Source organism: Ceratotherium simum, chromosome 11 (genome assembly GCF_057802395.1).
Source record: "Ceratotherium simum simum isolate JZ-2026a chromosome 11, ASM5780239v1, whole genome shotgun sequence".
Classification (NCBI taxonomy): domain Eukaryota; kingdom Metazoa; phylum Chordata; class Mammalia; order Perissodactyla; family Rhinocerotidae; genus Ceratotherium; species Ceratotherium simum.
Window position 1 is genome coordinate 12,998,708 of NC_141910.1, and position 19,939 is coordinate 13,018,646.

The window sequence follows — 19,939 nt, forward strand, 5'->3', positions numbered from 1 at the left end:
CTCCTCTTTTTGCTGAGGAAGACTGGCCCTGGGCTAACATCCATGCCCATCTTCCTCCACTTTATATGGGACCCCACCACAGCATGGCTCGACAAGCAGTGCGTCGGTGCGCACCTGGGATCAGAACCGGCAAACCCCGGGCCGCTGCAGCAGAGCGCGTGCACCTACCTGCTTGCACCACCTGGCCGGCCCCCTGTTCAAATATTCTTAATTAGGTTGTTTCTCTTATTATTTTTTAGTTGTAGGAGTCCTTTATATAATCTGGATACCAATTTGTCAGAATAATTTTTTTTTCCATATATATTCCCACTGTATTCAAGCCACACGGTTCTCTTTGCTGCTCCTTAAATAGACTAAGGCCGTATGTCTCAGAGCCTTTGAACTCTCTTGGTTGCCTGGAATGCTGCTCTCCTAGATACACGGAGCTTGCTTCCAGACCTCCTCCAGTGACTGTTCAAATGGCCCTTTTAGGTGAGATCTTTCTTAACTATCCTATTTAAAACAGTAATACCCACAGCCTGGCATTCCCCATTTTCTCTACTTTTTATCATATCCACCTGACCGCTGTATTTGTTACTCGTTTTACTGTGTAAAGAAAAGTATAGACCAAGATGAGCCCCAACCGTAAAGAACATGGAAAATAATTCTCTACAGCCTGTTTAGGAGATTACCTCCTCTCTTGGAGGCTGATACATTTAAGGACGACAAACCACATTTATGATCCTGCTAGATGAGGGAGGAGGTTGATTTCTTTAAGATATTGTCACCTATCGCGTGAGTACCCGAGGCAAATCGCGGATCCCGCTTCAGGAGATTGTCTCTAAATGATGGAATGGAAGGCAAAAAAGAAACTGAGTTCCGCCTTCCCCGAAAAAGAACGGTTCGATCTCGAGCAGCAGAGACTATGTAGAGGTCATCTGGACCAATACTTTTCTTTGCACAGGAAGAAAATGAGAACGTCTCGTCTAAGGCCCAACACTGCTTAGGGACAAGGCTGAGACCCGCGCCCAGACCCCAGCTTCCGGCCCCCGGCGCAAGGATCCTTTCCGCCCTTCTCGCCGGAAGTGACGGACGGAGCTCTGGCTTCTTTTCGCGTCCGCTACCGGACTCACGCTGGGGAAACGGCCTGCAGAAGGGCGGGCGGGACGGCGACCCGGAACCTTCCTCCGGCAGGCGTCCGGAAGGAAGCTATGGGCTCGGGGAGGGCGGCGACAGGACGCTGCTGCGGCCGAGCTTCCGGAAGTTGAGGGCTTTGTTTCCGAGGGGTGGGTCTTCCGAGACGGACGGGTGCCGCGGCGGTGAGTGCTCCCGGCGCGCCAGGGGGCCGGTCCTAGTGGGAGGAGTGGGCTGGAGGTGGGGGAGCGGGAAGGTCGGCCGCGGGCGGCTGTGACCGTGTATTTTCGAGACGACGCCTGTGGTTCCCACCGCCCTTTATCAAGCGTCTCCGGAGGCCGGGCCCTGGTTATGCAGCGCGGCAATGGTAGGCTCGGTCTCCCTTCTAGGGGTGCACAGTCTCGTGGGGAGACAGACAACTGACGAGCGCCGGAGTCCCTGAAGTTGTGCCCAGGCCTAAGAAGAAGCGCGTGTGGTAGGGACCTGGTCCCGGGCTCTGGGCGCCCTGGTGAAGGGACTCTTCACGGCGAGTTGGAGGGGGGAGGAACGGGTCAGGGAACTGCCTGTGCGAGGCGGCAGCGTGCGGGCGAGCTAGGCCACCGGAAGCTGAGGGCCGTGGGCGGCGGGGCGGAGAGCGCGCTCGGGCGCAGGAGAGGGCGGAAAGGCCCGGAGCTTAGCGTCTGCAGCGCCGTGCCGTCAAGTTGGGGCTTTATCCAAAGAGCAGCGGAAGGACGAGAGCCCGCTTACATTTTGAAAGGATCACTCTGCCTGGTGGAGACTGGGTGGTAGAAGGGCCGGAATTGTGAGGCGATCTCTCCTAGGAGGCCACAGCTGTGGATGAGAGGTGGTGGCCTGGGGTGGTGGCAATTGGGTGTGGGAAAGAAGTGGACGGGTCAAAATAATATTTAAAAGGTAAAATTGACAAGCCTTTATGGATTATATATGGGACTTGAGTGAGAGGTAGGTGTCCAACGATGATTGCAAGTTTCTGGCCTAAGTGAGTGAATTACGTGTAAAAACTATTTTGACGTTTGCTAGGGGTCCTTTTTCCCCTAGTGTAAAAACAAAAAACACAAAAATTTTTTTTCTTCCCTGATTATGTGTACTTATTCTATTTTGTGTGTTCACTGTAGGAAATTCAGAACATACACACAAAAATACCTTTTATAGGGGGCAGTAGGAATTGCCTGTAGTCCTACTACCCAAGATGCCCATATTTTGGTGCGTTTCCTTCATGTTTTTGTTTTCTGTATCTTTTTTTATAATTGGGAATATATTTGTTATATTTTTATGTGTCTTTTTTTTTTTCCAGTGGACATTATCATGACAATAAAGATTGAACTGCTGTATGCCAGGGCATTACAAAATTTTTTTTTCCTTGTTGTAACAGAAAAAGTCATATGTAATTCCACCAAGTCAGAGATAACTTCTGGTGTATTTTCCTTCCAATGTTTTTTCTTTTTGTGCACCTTTTTAAAAACCCCACAATTTATGCGACGTTTTATGTTTTGTTTTCCAATCGGATGTTTTTACTTAATGTTATTTATTGCTGTTTTCACACATCCTTAACTACTCTCAAAGACAGCAGTTTTTAATGGTTTTCTAGTCACAGCCAATCTCCTGTTATTAGCTAGATAGGTTGTTTTCAACTCATTACTGTTAGGATGATGAGAGGGCCATGTTAGTACATAAATCCTCAGATTTCCAATTTATCCTGGAGAAAGAGTCCTAGAAAGGTAGCCTACCAGGTAAAAGGATAAAATGAACCTATCAAATTGCCTCACCTAAATATCTCATTAAGATTTTGATTGAAATTGTTTTAAAGATCAAATTTTTGCAATACTTCGTTTTTCCATTCAAGGATATGGTTATGTCTTTCTAGTTATTCAGTTTGTCCTTTATGCTTTTTTTATGTCTGTATATGTCCTGTCCTTTCCTTGTTAAACTTATGTCTAAGAAAGGGTCAATATTATTGATTATTTAATAATTTTATCCTCTCTGCTTAAATTCCATGTGTGAAATGAATATCTTTGAGTCATGTCATACTTCTATAAAATTATTTTCTTAATATTTGTGTTTATGTTCTGCTAAAATGTAAATAAAATTGTGAGATCAGAAAGCTAAAAAGGCTGAGTCGGAGTGAGGTTCATTAATACCGTAAGTAACCTGTGGTCTAAACATTCCTGGTATTCTGCTCCTAGTTGTCTGTTGGGGAAGCTGCCCCTCAGCCATGCATCAGAGCCTGCCTCATCTGTACAACCAGGGGACCAGGCAGCAACCTTGATCCTTTGCTGGGAATGATAACGGAAGCTAGAAACAGCTTAGCATGGTTAGGAAGACATCTCATGAGGATGCCGGATGTGCTTTGGGGATGGATTTTTCTAGTTTAACAGTTCTATCATCTTATTATTAAAGTTATTTTAATTTATTTAATTGTTAGCAAGGATATTTATTTGTTAATGAATCATAATGTTAACTTTTAAACAAAAGAAGTCTTTTGGTTTTTTGGTTAATAGAATCCTGCTTATCTATGAAATGCAGTTAACACATCAGCTGGACCTATTTCCCGAATGCAGGGTGACCCTTCTGTTATTTAAAGATGTAAAAAATGCTGGAGACTTGAGAAAAAAGGCCATGGAAGGTGCTATTGATGGTTCATTAATAAACCCTGCAGTGGTAAGTACAAGTGAGAATGAGTAAGTTCTATGGGGTGTTTAAGAATATGTTCATTTTTCATGATGTTATAGGTTAGCCTAGAATTGTCATCTTCAGTTAAAAAATTCTTGTCCAACCTGTGGAATGGAGTCATATTTAGCCAACTTTGAATTTAACAATGAATAGAAGCCAAAGTGCCAGGCCCTGCCCTAGGAAATGTGGAAGGTTGTGTCCTGGCTCTGATGTAATGGCAGATGCCTGGATCTCCATCTTCTCATCTGAACTAGAAAATCTCTGCAAAGGAGGCATCGCATAGTGGTTAAGAGCACACACTGTGGAATCACGTTACCAGGACTTAATCCCAGCTCTGCCATTTATTATGACTTTGAGCAAGTGGTAGCCAACCTCTATATAGTGCTTACTCTGTTCCTGGCATTGTTCTGAGTGCTTTACATATACTAACTCACTTAATCTTCACAACAACCCTATGAGGTAAGTATATGATTATCTGCATCTAACAGATAAAACGCTAAGGAGTTTGCTGAAGTTCCCCTGGTGGTAAGTGACAGAGCTGGGATTCAAATCTAGACATTCTTTGCCTCAGTTTCCTCATCTATTGCACATGAACAGTAATATGGATTTCATAGGGTAGTTTTGAGAATTAAAGTAATACTGGTAAAAATATTTAGAATATGGTCTTCCCCATAATATTAGCCTTCAGTAAGTGTTATTTTAAAAATTTTTGCTATTTGTCTAAGTTACTTGCCCCTTTAACATTCTGTGAGTTTCTGAACACCCAGGCTCTCGAGATAGTAATTTTAAAAATATAGTCCGTAGGAATTGTGATGAAGTAAAATAGCCTGACACTGGAGTTACCATGAGATAGGGCACGCATCTTCAGAGTGCTCTGGGTTCTCTGTGTGTAATTTTTTCTATTCTCTTTGGTAGATTGTCGATCCGTTTCAGATACTTGTGGCAGCAAACAAAGCAGTTCACCTCTACAAATTGGGGAAAATGAAGACAAGAACTCTTTCTACTGAAATTATTTTCAACCTTTCCCCAAATAACAATGTAATTAGTATGGAACTTACTTTATTTCTGTTGAGCTTGTCATGATAGCATGTGTGTTTCCCAATGCTGGGTTGGAGGCTAAATTCCTGTAAGCCTTTTGTTAGTTACAAACCAAAGTAATGGTGAAGAGAGCTCTGGACAGAGAGTTGGGGGTTAGCACTGCCTGTTGCTAGACAGATAAGCTTTTGACTCACTTCACATAGGCATAAACAAAAGTTCAGCTAAATTAAATGAGGATAGTTTTATCTGTCCTTACCATATAGGGTCAGGAAGATCTCACTAAATGATATCTAAATCTAAATGGTAAAACATTAGACATGGATATTTGTGTGATATCATGTACATCTTTCACTTTCCCTGTAAACTTGAGGATAGAATCCATGTCTTTTCTATATACCAGAAGGTACTGCCTGGTACCTAGAACAGCCTTTATACATGCTCACTCACACACCCAGTGCACAGGAAGAGTGTGTGGTTTGAGATGCTGATAGTAATCAGTTACTGAGCTAAAGACATCCAATCTGTGGCACATAAAAAAAAAAACAACTGCAATTTTGCTGATGAAGTTTTACATTACTACTATAACACAACCAAATATTGTCATCAAGAGAAAAATTAGGAAACCTGTGGCATGATTTAAAATAAAGATTTTGAAAAGTTTATAAACTGCAGTTAGCATGGTAATAGAACTCCTTAGTATGTGGAAGAAAATTTACCAGATAATTATTGTTTCTTTGAGATCATTTGAAGTAATTCAAGAGACTATTCAATTCAGTAAACATCTTTTGAGCTTGTCTTTGTTCCAGTAACAGTTCTACAGTTACATATTTGTTTCTTCTTTCTCAGCAAATATGCCTGAGGAAGGCAGATAAGACAGAAATTCAAGTGCTCTAAGATAAATGGTATAATGAGAATGATAATTCATGTCTGTGGGAACACCAAAGAAGCTACTCATTGTGTAGGGAGGAGGGTACAGTGGGAAGTGACATTTGAACTGGACCTTGAAGGATGAGGGCACTCCAGGTGGAGGACAGAGTGTGAGCACAGGCAAAAAAAATATGAAATATGACAGGATCCCCAAACAGTCCAGACTGGCTAGAAGGCCAGGAGGGCATGGCAAGAGGGTCAATTAGGGCCAGAGAGAGGGAGTGTTCGTGTGCCCTGCCAAGAAGTCTGGGCTTGATTCCATAGGAATAGGGTGCAGCTTTGAGCAGGGAGTACTCTAAAGGCATAACTGGTAGATGTTAGAAAGGGACTGTTGAAGAGGAAAACTGTAGGCAGAGAGGATCATTAGGGTATGAAAAATAAGAATCTGACCAGGGAAGAGGGCAGATGGGGAAATGTTTCAGATTTAGAAACTGTTGGTTTTATTGTCGTTTTTTTCCCTCTTAGATTTCAGAGGCTTTGAAAAAATTTGGTGTCTCAGCAAATGACACTTCAATTCTAATTGTTTACATTGAAGAGGGAGAAAAACAAATAAATCAAGAATACCTAATATCTCAGGTAGAAGGTCATCAGGTTTCTCTGAAAAACCTTCCTGAAATAACAAATATTACAGAAGTCAAAAAGGTTTGTAAATCCATATTTTTAGAAAGTGTAATAAATGAGGATTATAATGCTGTTTGCTTATTGATCACCGATACTTATGTTTTTTGAGCTTTTAAGAAAGGTTAATATAATAACAACAACAAACAAACACATAGAGACAGAGATTGGATTGGTGGTTACCAGAGGGGAAGGGGGGAGGGAGGAGGGTGAAAGGGATAATTCGGCACATGTGTGTGGTGATGGGTTGTAATTAGTATTTGGGTGGTGAACATGATGTAAACTATGCAAAAATAGAAGTATAATGATGTACACCTGAAATTTATACAGTGTTATAAACCAATGTCACTGCAGTAAACAAAAAATTTTAAAAAAAAGAAAGGTTAATATAATTAAAAATTACTTGAAAAATGGTTATAGATGCAAAGAGTTGAAAGATGCAGATTTATGTAAAATATAATTAGAGACTTAGTTGACAAAAGCATTCTCCACTTTAAGAAAGAATAGATAACTTGAAATATCAGGCTCACATAGTACATTTCAAATGTAAAATAAATGAAGTGTGAAGTTAACGTCTAGATGTATGCTTTTAACATTGGTATACATTTGGTTTGTAGGTTCAGAGAGTTATCACAATAATTGCAGTTTAAAGGGAACTTTTGACATAAGTGATGAATTGTCATCTACTTTGCATATTTTAATTGCATTTGTGATTTGTGATTTCATACCATTAACCCAATAATTGAATGGTAAATAATTTTACTTATACATGTTTGAATGATGAAAATAAGTAGTGCATGAATATACCAGTATGTCATAATTTGTCTTTTATTTTTACAGATATATAAACTGCCTTCACAAGAAGAAAGTATCAGGACATTATTGGATGGTATCATTTGTAGAATGTCAACAAAAGATGTTTTGTGAAATGACAGAAATACTAACAAAAATTTTCACCATTTATACAAAACATTGATTTTCCTTTCCTGATTATAAAATTAATATATGTTCATTGTAGAAAATTTTAAAACACAGAATGGTATTAAAAAAAACATTCCGGGGCTGGCCTAGTGGTGCAGTGGTTAAGTTCGCATGTTCCACTTCGGCGGCCTGGGGTTCGCCGATTCGGATCCTGGGCGCGGACCTACTCAGCTCATCAAGCCATGCTGAGGCGGCATCCCACATAGAAGAAGTGGAAGACTTATAATTAGGATATACAGCTATGTGCTGGAGGCTTTAGGGAGAAAAAAGAAAAAAAATGAGGAAGATTGGCAGCAGATGTTAGCTCAGGGCCAATCTTCCTTGAAAAAAAGAAATTCCTAGTCCTACCTCTTAATATTTTAAAAGATAAACGCTGTTACTATTATTTGTTATTCTAGTTTTCTATTCAAATATATTTTATTTTTATATAATAGGGATAATAATTGCAAACATTTATTAGACGCCTACAGTGTACTAGGTGCTTGCCTTAGTAGTTTTTATATCCATCAGCTCATATTCCTGCCTTGACTTCTGGCTACTCCAACGTTCCCCTTCCAAGCCTCCTGGTTCTAAAAGTGTTTTATATGCAAAAATTCATGTAATTAATTAATTCTCACAACACCTTATGAGGTAGATACTGTTATTTCCCCCATCTTATACACACGGCAACTAAAAGATCATAGAAATAATAAATAACTTGCCCAAAATCATACAGCTAGTGTAAACCAAGCCAACTCAGATTCATTTAACTTAAGCTCCTGGAAGGAACACCATCTCCCCTGACCTCTTATCAGGGCTCCCATAACCCAGCCTCAGGTCAGCGCCCTGGACTTCCGCTGAGAACTCAAGACTGACAGGAGATGAGTGAGGGAAAATAACAGCAAATCACTTAAAGGGGAAAGAAGGTAAACAGGTAAGATGTTCAGAAATCCTAGGACAAGGGTTCCAGCACCATAGAAATAGTCTCTTAACTAATTCTCTGAGAAAGAGACAGTATCAGGTCCCAACACTCAGATTAGGATAACTCAAGCAGATTTTATAGATAGGGCTCATCAAAGGGACTCATTAAGAAGGTGTGGGTGGGCAGAGGGGACAAGGGATACTATAGGAACCAGGAGTGTTACTGCCCATGGTGCCTGAAGTGAGGTGGGAGGGAGAGGTACCAGGAGCTGAGGAGAGCAAGCTGCCCTCAGATGTCTAGGGACAGAGCCAGCCAAGGGGACCTGGGAGGGAGAGGGCCAGAAGAGGAAATACCTGGGCCTCCCTGTTCCACATACACTGGTGAAACCCAAGCAGAAGCCAAGAGGATGGGGTGGCCTCTTGCTGTATATATAGATTGGCCTCCCAGGACAGAGATAAAAGTGGGGATGGGTGAAGCGTGATCTGGAGGAAAAAGTGGGAGATAACTGGCACAAAGGATTATGAAAATATGAAGAAGAAGCAAATTTGATGAATACCAACTTTGCTTATTCTGAATCCAACTAAACTAGAAAGTTATGCTTTACTGGATTTCTGACGTTAGTGCAGATGGCGCTGCAGTCAGCAAAACAGCCAGGAGTAGAGGAGTGCATGCCATCCCAGAACAGATCCCAGAGCAAAGGATCTGACTCCTGGGGTTTGCAGACAAGGTCTTGTGGAATTAGGTCATCAAGGGGAAAAGCAGAATGAGGATGGCAGCAGGAGACCTGAAACAGCCTGCAAGCCATTAACCTGAAAAATAGGCCCCAAGCTTATGAGCAATTCTAGTAGCTTTGAGTGTGGTGGGGAGCACATGGGGGATTAAAGACCCTTACACTGTGGTAACTCAGTCTTGGTTCCAGGTCCTCAAAACATGGAATGTAGAATTCCCACATGACTCAGCAATTCCACCACTAGGTATATAGTGAGAGAATTGAAAACGTGTTCACAGACAACTTCTACAGGAATGTTCCTAGCAGTGTTATTCACAAGAGCCAGAAAGTGGAAATAACCCAAATGTCCAAAATGGACGACTGGATGAACAGATGCAGTCTCTCTGTACAGGGGAATCTATTCAAGCAGAAAATCTCTAGTGGTTAAGATTTCATAGTCTCACCACTGCAGCCCAGGTTGATTTCTCAGTCAGGAAACCACACCACCCTTCTGTCTTGCTGTGCCTGCTGCGTGCTGCTGTGATGCTGAAAGCTATGCCACTGGTATCCCAGCAGGGTCACCTATGGTGGACAGGTTTCAGTGAAGCTTCCAGACTAAGACAAACTAGGAAAAAGGACCTGGCCACCCACTTGCGAAAAAGTTAGCCATGAAAACCCTATGAATAGCACTGAAGCGTTGTCTGATAAAGCACCAGGAGGTGAGAGGATGGTGCAAACGGACAGGGCAGGGTTCTGCTCTGCTGTACTCAGGGTCACCAGGAGTTGGAAATGACTTGGCAGCACTAAAAATAATGGAGTATTGACATGTGCTAGAACATGAGTGAACCCTGAAACGTAAAGAGAAAGAGGTTGAACATAAAAGTTCACAGATTGCGTGATTCCATTTCAGGAAACATCCAGAATACATAAGTCCACAGAGACAGAAAGCAGATTAGTGGTGGCCAAGGACTGGGAGAAGAGGGAAAAGGGAGGGCCTGCTTAATGGGGAAGGGGTTTCCTTTGGGTGATGAAAATGCTTTGCAACCTGATAGAGGTGGGGGTTGCATCACATGGTGAAGGTACTAAAGCCACTGAATTGTTCACATTAATGTGGTTAAACTCAGGATGAACTAACCCGCTGCCTTCCCTTTAGGCGTCCACAGTCTCAGCGGGGCCCCTTCACCTCTCAGAGTTGGCTGAGGGAGAGACAGGTAGATTCCCAACCCTCAGTTTATCTGAAAATGTGCCAGGACATCCAGCCTCCGTTTCTCACACGGAGAGTCACTCGTGAGTCCCCTCTCCAGGGACGACGGCTGCCAACATTTGGTGAAATCACTCAGACTTTCTCTCTGCCTGCTTGTGCGTATATGTTATTTTTAAGGTACATTTTACCAAAAATGATTTAAAACATTGTTTTATACCCTTTTATTGCTTGTTGCTGTACTTTGAGAGTTGTTTTTCAAGGCAGTAAATCCTCAACATCATTGTTCATGGCTGTGAGGAAGGATGAAAAGCCTGATGTTAACTGAGGCCACTGGGTTTTGAGGAAGCCACAGAAGCCCCTGAGGACACAGGGAGAGCGAGGGGGGACAGATCACAGACCTCTGGCCCCTTGGCTGCACTGTGAGGTTTCTGACTGGTTAATATTCCACAGACTCATTAGGAATATTCAGCTGTACTTTGGAACCCTCTGTTCTCCCCTTTTGACTCCTAGTTCAAATTTTGCTTAACATTGAAATGTTTCAGTAATATTGAAATATACTGAAAACTAGGTAAGACATGCCCCTGACTCACCACCCAGACTTCATGTTAGTTCAACTCTACTCTGGCCTTTTTGGGGCCCACGATCCAGAAACTCAGCGGTTTCCATCCACAGGCCAGGATTCCAGCTGCCAGCTTCTGATTTCCCATTAGGAAAGCTGCAGGACGACACCTTTAGGGCCATCATAATCTTTCTCTCCAAGTGTAGTCTTTCCCCAACATCCTCATAGATGCTATTGCCAGAAACCTGGCTGTCACCTCTGACCCCTTCCTCCTCATTCCATTTCAGATCATTACTAACTTCTGCCATTTCTGCCTCCAGAACGCACCTCCAGTTGGGCCAGTTCTCACCATCCCCATCACCCCACTGTGGTCCAAGCCACCACTTTCTTTTGAGGGCTCCAGCTAGCCCAGATGGCTCAATTGTGAACATAGAACCGTCATCGCCTTCACAGAGACACAGCCCATTGGATGCACAGTTCAGTGGGCAGCGATGCCTTTGAGCAAATAAGAAAAAGGTTCCTTTTCCTTTAGCCAGATTCAGCTCTGTGTCCAGGCTCACAGCTTAGTGCGAGTAGTAAGGCTTGATTTCAGTTCCCACTTGCCCTCCTTGGCCAGAAGCTCCTGTACGGTAAGTAACCTGCATATCTGTACCTGGGGCCCTCTTGTCTGGACAGCTGCACTAGCGTCGGGGGAGTGTGGAGGGATATCTCCTCCTGTTCTGGCCTCTTCCCATCCCTTCTCCATATGTAGACAGAGTCACACACACATACACACACATCCGTGGATGTGTCACTCCCAAGCTAATAGCATATAATGGCCTCCAAGTGCTCTTGGAATAGAGTCAAATTCCTTTATCTGGACCATAGGCCCTCATGGCCAGGCCCCTGCTGCTCTTACCCTCACCCTCTGTCTGTGGCCATGTCGCCACCTTTCCCTGAAATGCTTGACTTTGTCCTACCTCATGGTTTTCATGCCTCTGTTCCCTCAGCCTGCAATGCTCCCATTCACTCGGCCTGCTGAGGCCTACCCCTCCTTCCCATCTCTGCTCAGTGTCCTCCCTGGAAGCCCCCATTGTACTCTCTCAGGGCAACTGGTACATCTCCTGCCCACCCCTTGCCCCAAGTGGGAGAGGGGGCCACATGTCACCCAATCACCCAAAGCTTCTGAGGAGCTTCTTGGAGGGAGGGACGTGCACCTGCCAAGCTCTCTGCTTAATCCAACTGCCCACAGGGTCCATGGCCTCAAATAAGCATGGGATATAGAACAAATGCCTGATTGTAATGGTGACTGTGGCTTCAGGAAGCCATGAGAATATAAAGCTAGGGACTCAATTGGTCTGTGAGGTGAGGGCATGTGGAGAGAGATGCAAGCTAATTTGTGGAAGGAAAGCATCCCCCCCCCCATGAGAACATCAAAGTTGCATGGAGAAGGGATTTTCCTGTTTTGTTTTATTTTTGCCTGTCTCAGTTACTGCTACATCTCAGTGCAAACTAACAACAGTTATCTTACAGGCTCTGAGCAACAAGCAGAACACACACCACCTGCACATTATACCGGTGCCCGTCAGCTCTGTGTCACCATTGTCGGAGCTGAAAAGGACACCTGGCACATGGCAGATAAAGCATATAGAATAATACGTTGAACGAATGAATGAGCAAATGAAGGGAGGTGGAGCCTGGTGAGGTAAGTGCCGGGAACTGCCAAGGATCAATGTTTTTGGAGCAGGTGAAGACCAGGCAGGGAGAAGTCCACCTGTGAAGGACCCAGTGTGCCCAGCCAAGGAACCTGGACTCTGGCCTCAGAGCACAGGGAGTGGGGTGCATTCCCCAGGCTCCTCGCAGCTGAGTGGAGGGGCTGAGGGTGCACATCAGAGAGCACCGAGGGGCCAGGTGGGTGCAGCTCAAGGCCTGAACCACCATGGGAGGAAGGATCTAGGTTGTCCACTACAGTGAGGACCCGTGAGCAGTTCCAGACTTTGCTTCTCCCCTCAGGCTAATTCCCTGATGGACACACAGGTGAATGGAGGATGGGCTCTCTGCCCTACAAAGCCCAGCTCCTTGATCCTGGGTTGATGATTAACAAACATCCAGGAGCCAGCCAATGAGGCAGCCATCTAGGTAGGACCTCTTCCCCAGAGGTGGAGCAGGCCCTGGACAGTCTCTCCTGGACGCTGGTAGGAGGCTGAGGGCAGTGGCCGAGCTGAGGACACCTTGGTCACTCAAGACTCTTGTGGGAGCAGGTGAGAGGACATGGGTGGAAGGACAGTGCTCTGACTGTGGCCTGGAGCCACAGACCCTCCACTGGCTCTCAGGGCTGGACCATTTTTGGTGTTATGCTCTTTGCTACCACAGCAGGCTAAAGATTTGCAATCAAAGGGGAAGGAACCTTTGCTGAAACATGTGCTTGGACACAGGAGATTCCTTCAAGGTGTGATCCCTGGGAGAGGGACCAAAGGGTGGGGTCATGTGGTTTCACTGCTGCAAGGATGTCCACCCCAGTGTACCAAGAAGCTGAGAGCTAGTAAAAGGGGAAGGAGGGTGGATGGGGGGTTCTGTATATGTTATTTCATTAAAATCTCAAAAGAATTCCAGAATGCAGGTTTTTATTTTACCCTGTTCTACAGATGAAGACACAGAGCTAGGATAGGTTAAGTGACATGCCCAAGGTCACACTGCTTGAAAGGGATGCAGCCAGGCTGAATTGCAGGTCTTTCTGACCCTACATCTTCTCCCAGTGGCTCTGGCCTACTTCCTCTCAGGCAAAAGTGGAAAGACACGCCATAGAGAAGGGTCTCCCCTGTACCAGGGAGGTGGAAAGATGGCGGCACTCATATGGCAGTACTTACATGGCTTCCTGTGTCTCCCCAGGGCTGCCGGGAGGGCGTGCAGGGACACCAAGCTCTCTCTCTGGTCGCTTTGGAGACTCCGACAAGAAGGCTCCCATGGCTCCTTATCACATCCGCAAATACCAGGAGAGCGACCGCAAACCAGTCCTGGCCTTGTTCTCCCAGGGGCTGGCCGAGCACGTCCCCACCACCTTCCTCCACACCCTCAAGCTGCCCCGAACCCTGGTGCTCTTGCTTGGAGGGCCCGTCGCGCTTTTCCTGGTCTCTGGCTCCTGGTTCCTGGCCCTCATGGCCAGCGTCACCCTCCTCGCTGCCCTGTGGCTTCTGGCCAAATACTCCTGGACCCAGTTTCTAGTCAAGTCTTTGCAGACAGACTTGTCTGACATCACCAAATCCTACTTCAGTGAGCGTGGCTCCTGCTTCTGGATGGTTGAGGCCAAAGGGCAGGTGGTGGGCATGGTGGGAGCTCTGCGCATTAAGGAGCCCACCCTGGGGAAGGGGCAGTTGGAGCTGCTTCACCTCAGTGTGGCCTTGGAGCACCGTGGTCAGGGGATAGCAAAGCCCTGGTCAGGACTGTCCTCCAGTTTGCGAGGGAGCAGGGCTACAGTGAAGTCATCCTCAACACCACCATCATGCAGTCTTCTGCCCTGGCCCTCTACCAGAGCATGGGCTTCCAGAAGACCCACCAGACGTTCTTCTCCATGTGCTGCAGGCTAATGGCTGTCCCTTTAATTCATTTCCTCTACCACCTACCCTCTGCTCAGGTCTCTCAGGCACTGGGGCAGAGACGGGGCCTCTGATCTGTCTTCTGGTGGACTAGTCGGGAAGATCAGCTCTGCTGCAGGAACAGGCCAAATCTGAAATCTCACTGTGACAGCACAGAATCACTTATTGCTCATTCACGTTGGAACCCAGTGTGGTTGGGGGTCAGGTGGCTCTGCTCCATTCAGTCTTTTTGGGGTCTAGTGTTTCATTTATCTACTGCCATGAAAATGTTGTCAAAAAAAAAAAAAACGCATGGTATAATAATAAACATGTCTTTAGCTCATGAGTCTGTGGGTCAGCATTTTGGCTGGGCAGCTCTTTTGGTCTCAGATAGCCTTGTTCATGTGTCCTGGGTTGGCTGATGTGACAGGGTGACTGGACTCTGCTTTCCAGCAGGCGCACCTAGATGTGGTCTTAAGGCAAGGGCAGAGGGGAAAAAGCAAACCAGAAACAAACCAGTGCTGTTTGCACCTTCTGCAGGTGTCACCTCTGCTGACATCCCAGAGTCAGGGGACAGAAATGGACCCACCGCTTTATGAGAGAAGCTGAAAGCCACGTGGCAGAGGGGTGTGGAGGAGAAGGATGCCATCAATCTGCTATGACCCCAAGGTCTCTGCTGCTGAAGGGGAAGAAGGCGTCTGGGGACAGAGTGTGGGATGTTGACAGGGGCTAGACCGAGAAGAGGCACAACCCATATCCCACTGGCCAGACCCCAGTCTCGCGGCCCCAACATGCTTGAAGGGAGGCCGGGAAGGTGCGTGTCCAGGGAGAGTAAATGGGATTGGCAAGTTTCTCAGATTTGCCACACGTGGGACCCCACCTCTGTCCCCAAATGCTCAGAGACTCCAGATTGCCCCAGGTGCCTCAGGCCTGACCTCTGGGCCCAGAAGCCTCTGACACAGTGGCCAAGTGTGCTGATTAAGCAGCACCGTGCACCCTTCCCAGCTGGGGTGTCACCAGCACCTGGTGAGCCCCAATGTGGTCTAGAGCCTCTCACCAGGTCCTCCAACCCAGAGGCTGAGTCCCAGGATCTGGTGAGTCCCCTGATGACCCAGGAAGTCCAGGTGCCCTTTCAGTGTGGTTTTGTGTGACACACAGCAGTATTTGGGGCCCTCTCTCTCCTGGCAGTGTCCCCTGCTCATAGCTTATATCCTCTGAAGGGTCAGCCAGGCCACAAGCCAGCCCAATCCTGCCAACTGGCACTGTTCTGGGCACATTTCACCTGAATGGGGACCTGTCACCAAGTCATGAGGTGGCTCCAAACATTCGTGTTTTGTTGCCCAAGACCACGGGCCTCAACTCTGTCCTCTCCATTTTGCTTTCTTTCTCCTTGGCCTTGGGGGTCCCCCACAGTCCCCTCTGCCAGGCCATATACGTCCTCCAGGCCTGCTGCCTCTGCACCTTCCCCTCAGGCTTCTCAGAAAACTCCTCCATCCAAATGACCTGTTCAGGTGCGCCCCTGCTTCTGTTTCAATCAAGCTTCTGTTGCCTCCCTAGTTGTGGTCCCAGCGTGTATTGAATGGTGGGGCCTCAGGCCCGGGATCTCTGAGGGGACCAGGAAGACACAGGCAGCAGCCTCTGCTGCTCCCACCAGCTCTCCCGGCCCAGGGAGGCGGCCGCTCTGGAGGAGTTTCGAAGTGAGTACAAGCTGATGCTGTAGATCAGAGGCCTACAGAGGTCCTGATGGTTGGATAGGTTTCTTAAATAACAATGAAATGATTTTACTAATCCCATCAGACCTGGAGCATGTCCTCCAGGGTTTTACAGGGCAGAGGGGGCTGAGAGACCACGGAAGGTCAAATGTAAATACATTGTCATAAGTGTGGAGATTGGAAAGTTGCGGGCACCGAAGTAAGACATCTAAAGGGCACCCAACCTGCTCGTTGGTAGACGGCTCCCCAGAGGGGACAGGGCTTCTGCTCCTGAAATTTCACGACGAGGAATGGAACTTGTCCATCCGCTGCTCAGATCCCTGCACTCACTGCCCAACCACGCTGAGCTGCTTCTGGTTCTTTCAAAACGGAAGCTCTCTTTCTGCTTGATGCCTTTTGCATGCAGTTCCCTCTACCTGGAATGTGCTTCCTCCATCTCCCTGACCCATCTTTCCTTGTACAGCTCCCTCCCTTTTCAGCTGAGTGGCAGAGATAAGTGGTTGGACAGGGAGGAAGCAGTTCATGCTACTTTTATTCTGGCCGTTATTCCTATTTACTCCCTTGCTACTCAAGGGTGGTCCCCAGACCAGCAGCAGGACATTGCCTGGAAGAATATTAAGAAGTGTGAATATGAAGCTTTTACACCACACGATTAATTATATCACATTAATATTAATCCTGGACAGTTTGTTCTAAATGTAACATGGCAGCCAGCCTCCCATGCGCCTCTCGCTTTTCCTCAGGCAGAGGAAGTCAGGGGTCCCCTCTGCTGGTCGGTGCTCCCTCTTGTCTGGTCGTCCCTTACAAGGTGTTGATGAGCTCTAACAGTTGGGGACAGAGGCCAGTTGTGCCCTGGCTGGTGACTCCTCGGCTCATCTTCCCAGACCAAATCCACACTCACTGCCAAAGGAGTTTTAAGCAGGTCTTTCCAGAAGGATTCAAGTAAGGGGCCCCCAGCTGGAGAAGTGAATGTGCCTGTGTTTGTGAATTGGAGGAGGGTATTGGGTGAAGAGAGTGGGCTACAGGGAACAGGAAGTTAAACTGGTGCTTCAGACCCAGGCAACAGATTTGATCATTATGGAATGTTACCATGAGACCTGAGGCCTAGATGTTGAAATTCCAAAGGAGGTTATCAAGACAGTTTAGGGGGTTGCCGGGGTTTCAGGGAGGTGAAATGGGGAGCGATGGCTTCATGAGTGCAGGTTTTCTTTTGGGGTGAAGAAAATGTGTTGAGACTTGATATAGGTGGTAGTTGTACAACGTTGTGAAAGTACTAAATGCCACTGAATTGTACACTTTGCACTAATTTTGTGTTATGTGAAATTCATGTTTACAAAAATTAGTAAAAAAAAAGGAAGAGTTGAGATGGCTCTAATTCCTAACGGAGCTTAGAAAATGTTGGAGAGAGCAAAGATGATGAGCGGATATTATTGGGAGAGTTGCTGCCAGGCCATGAGTCAGCTGTCACCACACAGACTGGGGGAGGGAGGTGCCACCTTTAACCCCAAGCCCCTGATAGGAGACGCCTTGAGGACACCTTTGTCCCCTTCTGCTGCGGAGCAAGAGACAAACTGACTCCTGAGGGATCGAAAAGTCATAGTCAGTGCCTGTGGTCCTGGAACCTTGGCAGACATAGGGTGTTGCTGTGTCTGTGTGTATCTGTGTGTGTGTGTGTGTGTGTGTGTTAGAGAGAGAGAATGGGAGGGGAGGGCAGGGGAGAAAGTGGTTTTGCTGCCTGGGGCTGTGGGCAGTGGGTCCTGCAGGCCTGTGGGAATGCAGGCAGAGGGGAGGCAGTGGCTTCAGGGAACAGCAAAATGCAGATTTGTGATTTGTACAGGGACCTCTTGGGCAGGTGTCTGAACTGATAGTTTCTAGAATGTAGGAAGAAAGGAGGATGAGGTCAAGATAATTTTAGAGGTCAGAGAGTTAGACCCACATAAGAAAACCTAGAAGACTGACTCTAAACTTGCCTTCAGTTTTCTTCAGCTAATAAGCAATTTGTTCAATCTGAGGCTGAGGTTTTATGTACCAGCAAGAGGTCCCTCCTTCCCCCTGGCTTCTGCTTGGGTTTCACCAGCGTGTGTGGAGGGAGGAGGCTGGCAGGAGACTGGAGGGAGGAAGAGAGTGAGGCCCCCTCCCCGCGAGGTCCCCTGGGCTGGCTCTGTCCCAGACCTCTCACAGTAGCCTGCTCTCCTCAGCTCCTCCTCAGGAGTGTCGGGTTCCTGGTGCCTTTCGCTTCCGCCTCAGTTCAGGCCTCTGGGCAGTAATACGCCTGGTTCTTGTAGCATCCCTTGTCGCCTCTGTCCACCCACACCTTCTTAATTAATCCCTTTGATAATCCATATCTATTAAATCTGCTTGAGTTATCCTAGTATGAGTGTAGGGCCCAGATACCATCTCCCTTTCTCAAAGAATTAGTTAATATGTTAGGTTAGAGAATATTTCTACAGTGCTGGAATCCTTGTCCTAGGATTTCTGAACATCTTCCTGTCTCTCTACCCTCTTTCCCCTTGAAGTGATTTGCTGTTCTTTTCTCTCACTCATCTCCTGTCCATCATGAGTTCTCAGTGGAAGTCCGGGGCACTGACCTGAGGCTGGGGTATGAGAGCCCTGGTGAGAGGTCAGAGGAGACAGTGTTCTTTACAGGAGCTTCAGTTAAATGAACCTGGGTTGGCTTTTTTCTTCTTCCTGAGACTTCCAAAAAGGACTGCCGCTTGATTGTCTACCTGCCTTCTCACTGCTCCATTTCTGGGCTGGGCTGGTCCAGGAGGGGAATGTTCTTCATAGATGCAAGTGTGGGATTCCATTGACATGCTCCTCTCAAACCCCACAGCTCGTGGAATAACAGTGGTTCCAAAAATAAAATCACCTATTATAATCAAGCCCCTATGGGTAATAGAAAATGAATAAAATAATTTATCAGGGGACTTATAACTGTTGATGTTGCATCTAATGAACTGTCATAGGTTTACAGTTACTTGTTAAGCAAGTAACAAATTAACAGCAATATAAAGACTTAATGAGAAGTGCAGAGATATCAAAGGAGGAGCAGATACAAGTCTGTCTGGCTGCGAGAGGTCAGAAGTCTTGATGGAGAAGGCAGCACTAAACTGGATCTTGAAGAAAGAACAGAGCCTTAGTGACGTACTGGAATTGGGTCAAGTACAGCCCAACCACTGGTGATAGATGGACATGATGGGGTTCGGGGGAGAATCTCACACCCACCAGACAGAGCTGGTTCTCCTCACCTACGGTACTTGACACTGATTCATAATCCACCACACACTTGTCAGAACCTGCCTGTGGGGTCAGCATGTGCTTCTGAAACAGCACAGCGAGCAGGCCTGGGGTCAGAGCTGCCCAGGCTTGAGTTCCACCCTGCCACCTTCTGTGGAGGCTCGGGCCAGACAGCTCAGCTTTCTGGCCTCGGTTTCCCAGCTGTACAATGGAAACCTTAATATCAACCTTAGTCTTAGGCTGTCGTGAATATCAAATAGTACAGCGCAGGAAAACAGCTTTCTCACGGTGCCAGGCTGCTAATTCCTCAGTGAATAGCAGCTGTCTCTCTCCCTTTACGTGCCAGGCAGATGTGCTGAGGTAGATAGTAAAACAGTGCAGCCACTTTGACGACAGTTGGGCAGTTTCTGATAATGTCAAACACAGAATTACAGCATGACCCAGCAATTTCTCTCCTGGGTTTATGGGCAAAGAATTGAAAACAGGTGTTCACACAACTACTTGTGGAGGAGTGTTCCCAGCAGCCCTTGTCACAACAGCCAGAAGGTGGAAACAAACCAAATGTCCACCAGTGGATGAATGAATAAACAATTGCAGTCTCTCCATACAACGGAATATTATTCAGCCATAGAATGCCAGCCCTGGTAGTCTAATGGGTACAATCTGGTGCTCTCCCCACCACAGCCCAGGTTTGTTTCCCA

At 46.5% G+C, this 19,939-nt stretch overlaps 2 protein-coding genes across 7 annotated transcripts; both read left to right on the forward strand.

Moving 5' to 3' along the window:
- The first annotated feature begins 1,169 nt into the window (after positions 1-1,169).
- TPRKB (TP53RK binding protein) lies at positions 1,170-7,446 on the forward strand. 6 transcript variants are annotated; one of them, XM_087436567.1, is made up of 6 exons: positions 1,245-1,298; positions 1,503-1,588; positions 3,630-3,789; positions 4,717-4,839; positions 6,232-6,408; positions 7,225-7,446. In XM_087436567.1, the coding sequence occupies exons 3-6, from the start codon at positions 3,649-3,651 to the stop codon at positions 7,309-7,311; spliced, it is 528 nt and encodes a 175-aa protein (XP_087292693.1). In that variant the 5' UTR covers positions 1,245-1,298; positions 1,503-1,588; positions 3,630-3,648; the 3' UTR covers positions 7,312-7,446. The 6 variants fall into 6 exon arrangements, with proteins under 6 accessions (XP_014646905.2, XP_087292693.1, XP_087292696.1 ...); XM_087436570.1 differs by having other exon boundaries at positions 1,248-1,298; positions 3,690-3,789; XM_014791419.2 differs by lacking the exon at positions 1,503-1,588 and having other exon boundaries at positions 1,170-1,298.
- Positions 7,447-7,588: 142 nt separating this feature from the next.
- On the forward strand, positions 7,589-15,613 carry LOC101402376 (N-acetyltransferase 8B-like). Its single transcript, XM_087436565.1, is given in 3 exon segments — positions 7,589-13,166; positions 13,607-14,137; positions 14,140-15,613. Coding segments are annotated over 2 exon segments (702 nt in total). The 5' UTR covers positions 7,589-13,166; positions 13,607-13,680; the 3' UTR covers positions 14,385-15,613.
- Positions 15,614-19,939: the final 4,326 nt, after the last annotated feature.

Bases quoted from the DNA above. Each gene is read 5' to 3' on its own strand.
- TPRKB (XM_014791419.2), top strand. From the start codon at position 3,649: ATGCAGTTAACACATCAGCTGGACCTATTTCCCGAATGCAGGGTGACC. The intron at 3,790-4,716 runs GTAAGTACAAGT...TCTCTTTGGTAG, and splicing joins CATTAATAAACCCTGCAGTG to ATTGTCGATCCGTTTCAGAT. The intron at 6,409-7,224 runs GTTTGTAAATCC...TTATTTTTACAG, and splicing joins ATATTACAGAAGTCAAAAAG to ATATATAAACTGCCTTCACA.